The following is a 4,048-nucleotide window of genomic DNA, read 5'->3' as shown; positions in this document are numbered from 1 at the left end:
ACTCAAATCAAGAGAAAGATATACTAAGCAAATATTAACCCCATTATTTTTATTAAAATGCACTAACTCTAACATGCTAATTTTTAATACTTTCATTTCATATTTTATAAATACATAAAAAAATAAAAATACTAAAGTAATTGATCATATTGTTTTTGATAATATTTCAATTTATGCATAACAATTATTTTGTATTTAAATAATATGTTCGATATTGTTGTGAACTAGTGAGGGCCTGTGGCTCCCTCTAACATGAATATTTTGTATGATCATAGGGTAAATTCTAGCACCGCGAATTTAACTGTATACTAGCATAACCGAAGTAACGAACAAAAGTTATTTAACAAATTTATTGATTAAATGTTAAAATTATTAATCAGTAACAACTGTGATTACTCTCAAATTTCGTATTTACTTTCGTTACCATGGGAAAGAACATTGCCAAATCATAAATCACTCGCTTCCTAATATTGTATACTCCAAACAAAGTAATGCTTCTTAGCATTAGTTAGTAAGAATTTGTCTTATTGGGTAACAAATTAATCGTAGATTGTCATGCATATCCGAGGGGATAAATGAGCCACTTTACGACCCAAAAATTAGAGAATTATTAGAATCGTTGAATTGTTAGGACCGTCAAATAAATTTCATTAAAACGCAAATCTTATTAAAGTACTCAATCTATTATTTGAATTAGTTTTGGAATTGTTTGAAGTTGTAACGCGAGCAGAGTGCTTAGCACTCCACGAGCTGCAACCGCACTAAATTCCCCTACTTTTGGAAAGGTCACGCAACGATAATAAGATCAAATGTGAATATATCCTAAATACCAAAATAATTTTTATATTGTTTAATACTCGAATCTATGAACAAAATAATTTATTTACAAATTATTTTTGAAACATTGATGTTTTATAATTCATAATTTTTATTATTTACATGAAACTTAATGTTAAACAATAAATAAATATGTATACTTTATTATTAATAAACGTATACGTATATATATACATGTGTTATAAAAATAAGATTTTAAAATGTATTAATCCCTGTTCATGCAACCATTTTATTGGTCTGTTTTGTAATCTCTTAGCCAGTCAAAAATATGTTTCCTAGTAAACATAATACAAAATATAACGAATTGTATATAAACAATGTTGTTATCATCACAATCAAGCTTTAACCTCATACCCTATGATAAAGTGATATTATTTAATTCAAATCGTGATAGGAAAATACGATAGGGTAAGTACGTTAATTTTATATTACAAACAATAAAATTTAAGAATATTTCATAAGAAAATGAGTATAAGAGCTTCAGAATATTAGAGCTTAACTATCGCGAATTGTGAGTATAAAAGAAAATTGTAATATATAATAAGAAAAAAGATAAGAAAATAAAATGTAATAATAATAATATATATATAAGGGAAAACATTTTGATTTTTTAAATTCTTTATTAAAATCACTAAATATTCCTATATTATTTATGTCTTTAAAATGATTTATAGAATCCCTTTTAATTTCATCTAATTTTATAGTTACTGCTATATACAAGAAATAAATGTGTGTGTCTTCGAATGTTATGCATATTAATTCAAATTTCAAGCCTTCATAGATTGGAAAAATTTGTATCTTTGACTTTAAATGAAATATAATAAAGATTTTAGGTCCAATACCTTGCATTTCACTCATTTATAGTCATTGATGTAATTTCTTCAAAACAACTAAATTTATATATTTTATTACTATTCATGTATGTTTCATTAAATAGTAATATGTCACCATTTATAAAAAATAGCTACTATTAACTCATCAATATAATAATAAGTACAATAAAAGACTAATAAAGTAATCCTAAATAACAAATAGTTCTTGTAATGTAAAAGTAGTACAGAACAGGGAGACAGTAAGTTCATAATTTGTTACAAAATTAAATTTCACATTTCCATTTTTATTTGTATTTTAAATCATGCAGCTTACTTGCTTAGTGATTTACAAATTATACTTTATTTATATACTTAATACAAATATCCTTTTATTTGCTTTGGATTATAACCAACTTCATTTGTTACTAACATGTATGTACAATAAATGTATAAAATTTTTAATAGCAGTGTACGTAGCAAATATGACTAAGATATAAAGAATTTCCTAATTAGTATACATTATAATTATAATAATTGCAGATCACAAAAACAATTTATGTATTATGGAATTTACAGGATCCACAAGCAATTATTTACATTCACTTTCTATTAACAACCATATTTTTTAACTTTCAGATTACTTTTACAATGAGTTTATATGCTGATATTCAAAAAGTAACACAAATACCTCAGACAGATGAAAATGTCGTATTTGTACGTCGAAAAGAATCTAATACAGTTAAACGAAATCCAAAATTAAAGAAGTTCAAACCTCCACAGAATGCAAATGTTAGTAATTATATTGTTCCAGTATATCCAAACTAAACACTATTTTTAAACACATTTTTATTGGTAAAATAATGTAATTAAATAGCTAAAAATAATAGCAATTAAAATTCTATTGCATTAAGAAAATCTACTGACCAATTATTAAACCGAACTGAACACAAAATGAAAAATATCTTATTTTTAATGTATTTTATAAATTATATTTTATTATGTTTAATTCTTAAATTATTTAAAATGTTACTCTTTACAGTTGTATGATTACGATTGTAACGATGGCCCACATGATGTGCTTCAAGAGCGTAGCATACATGAAAATGAAATTGCATCCTCCATTATAGAAGTAAATATAATATACATATTAATTTAAAACTTATGATATATACATGGGAGATACAAATAGATTTTGTTTTGCAGGCTAATTGTGGTGTTAACTATTCAAATGAAAAACTTGAGGAACATTGGAAACTTAGACAAATGAAAGCTAGTTTAAAATCCAAAGATTGTACTTTTAAGGAGAATTTAAAGTCTGATACTTGTGATTATAAAAATTCAACTACGGAAACTTGTAATGGAATTTCCATGTTAGAAACTAGCACTAAAGATAAAAACAATATTGAAAATGTAGAAAGTACTTTAAAAAAATGTGGTCTTAATAAAAATGCAGTGATAAAAGGGCTTTTAAAAAGTCATACAATATCAATAAACGATTTACATATACCAAACGATTGTACAAATATAAGACAAAACAACATTCAGGTCTGTATACAGAATCATTTCTAGTTATTTATATTTTTATCATAGATATAATCGATAATTTACAGTATTTTTATAGAATGAAAATGTTCCTTCATCAAGTAGTTTAAGTCAAGAAAACTGTATGAAATTAATTCCATTCCCAGAAGATCCAGAGGTATTAGTTCAATCTTTACAAGTTCATGGTCATATAGATGAAAATAAATATAAAAATATTGACTTTTCTGTAGCACACATAGGTAAAAAAAAAGCAATTACAGCACGACAATTTTTTATTAATATGAGTGATAGTGAATTTGATTTTGTAAAGCCACATAAAATGGACAAAAAATAATTTAAATAAGTAAAAACTAATATCTGTTACTTTTAAAAAATATCTTTTAACGAAAATAAATAGTTTAATTTTTTATTATATATAAATTTTATGTTCCGAATATTAAAAAAAATTAAGTTACGTTATATTTATTGGAATTTTTTTAATTTGATAGTATCATTATAATAATACAGCTTTCAAACAATGGATTATTTTACTTTTTCATATCTTAAAATGAAGATTTTTGTTAAGAGATGTAGATAAAAAATCGTATCTTTGTTCTAAATGATATAGTTTTTATATATATCTTCGCAATAGGTATATTGACTTCATATTTTTTCTACTTCTAAAAATGTATTTAAACACTGTAGAACTCGGTTTATATGTATGAACCTTTCAAGGGACAAGTTGATTCATATAACCGTCGTTCATATACGGAGTAAATTAATGAGGAACACTATATAAAATAACTTGTTCTCTGTTGGTTTTATCGAGAAACGTCTTAAGTGAATTATGTTGCATTTCAATGAACTTATTTCTTTCC

At 24.4% G+C, this 4,048-nt stretch overlaps 1 protein-coding gene across 5 annotated transcripts; it reads left to right on the top strand.

The window, feature by feature from the left end:
• Window positions 1-1,039: 1,039 nt before the first annotated feature.
• Window positions 1,040-3,544, top strand: LOC117239564. Of its 5 annotated transcripts, XM_033505243.1 has the most exons (6): window positions 1,047-1,245; window positions 2,286-2,438; window positions 2,689-2,778; window positions 2,853-3,194; window positions 3,271-3,348; window positions 3,422-3,431. In XM_033505243.1, exons 2-6 carry the CDS (start codon window positions 2,298-2,300, stop codon window positions 3,428-3,430), a joined length of 660 nt encoding a protein of 219 aa, XP_033361134.1. In that variant the 5' UTR covers window positions 1,047-1,245; window positions 2,286-2,297; the 3' UTR covers window position 3,431. The 5 variants fall into 5 exon arrangements, with proteins under 5 accessions (XP_033361136.1, XP_033361135.1, XP_033361134.1 ...); XM_033505241.1 differs by having other exon boundaries at window positions 3,271-3,544; XM_033505242.1 differs by lacking the exon at window positions 1,047-1,245 and adding an exon at window positions 2,097-2,135 and having other exon boundaries at window positions 3,271-3,544.
• The last annotated feature ends 504 nt before the right edge of the window (window positions 3,545-4,048 follow it).

The sequence above is a fragment of the Bombus vosnesenskii genome, unplaced genomic scaffold (genome assembly GCF_011952255.1).
Source record: "Bombus vosnesenskii isolate JDL3184/JDL3185 unplaced genomic scaffold, Bvos_JDL3184-5_v1.1 scf7180000014105, whole genome shotgun sequence".
NCBI classification, from domain to species: domain Eukaryota; kingdom Metazoa; phylum Arthropoda; class Insecta; order Hymenoptera; family Apidae; genus Bombus; species Bombus vosnesenskii.
Note: the sequence above shows the minus strand (reverse complement) of the source record. Positions and strands in the feature narration are given on the sequence as shown.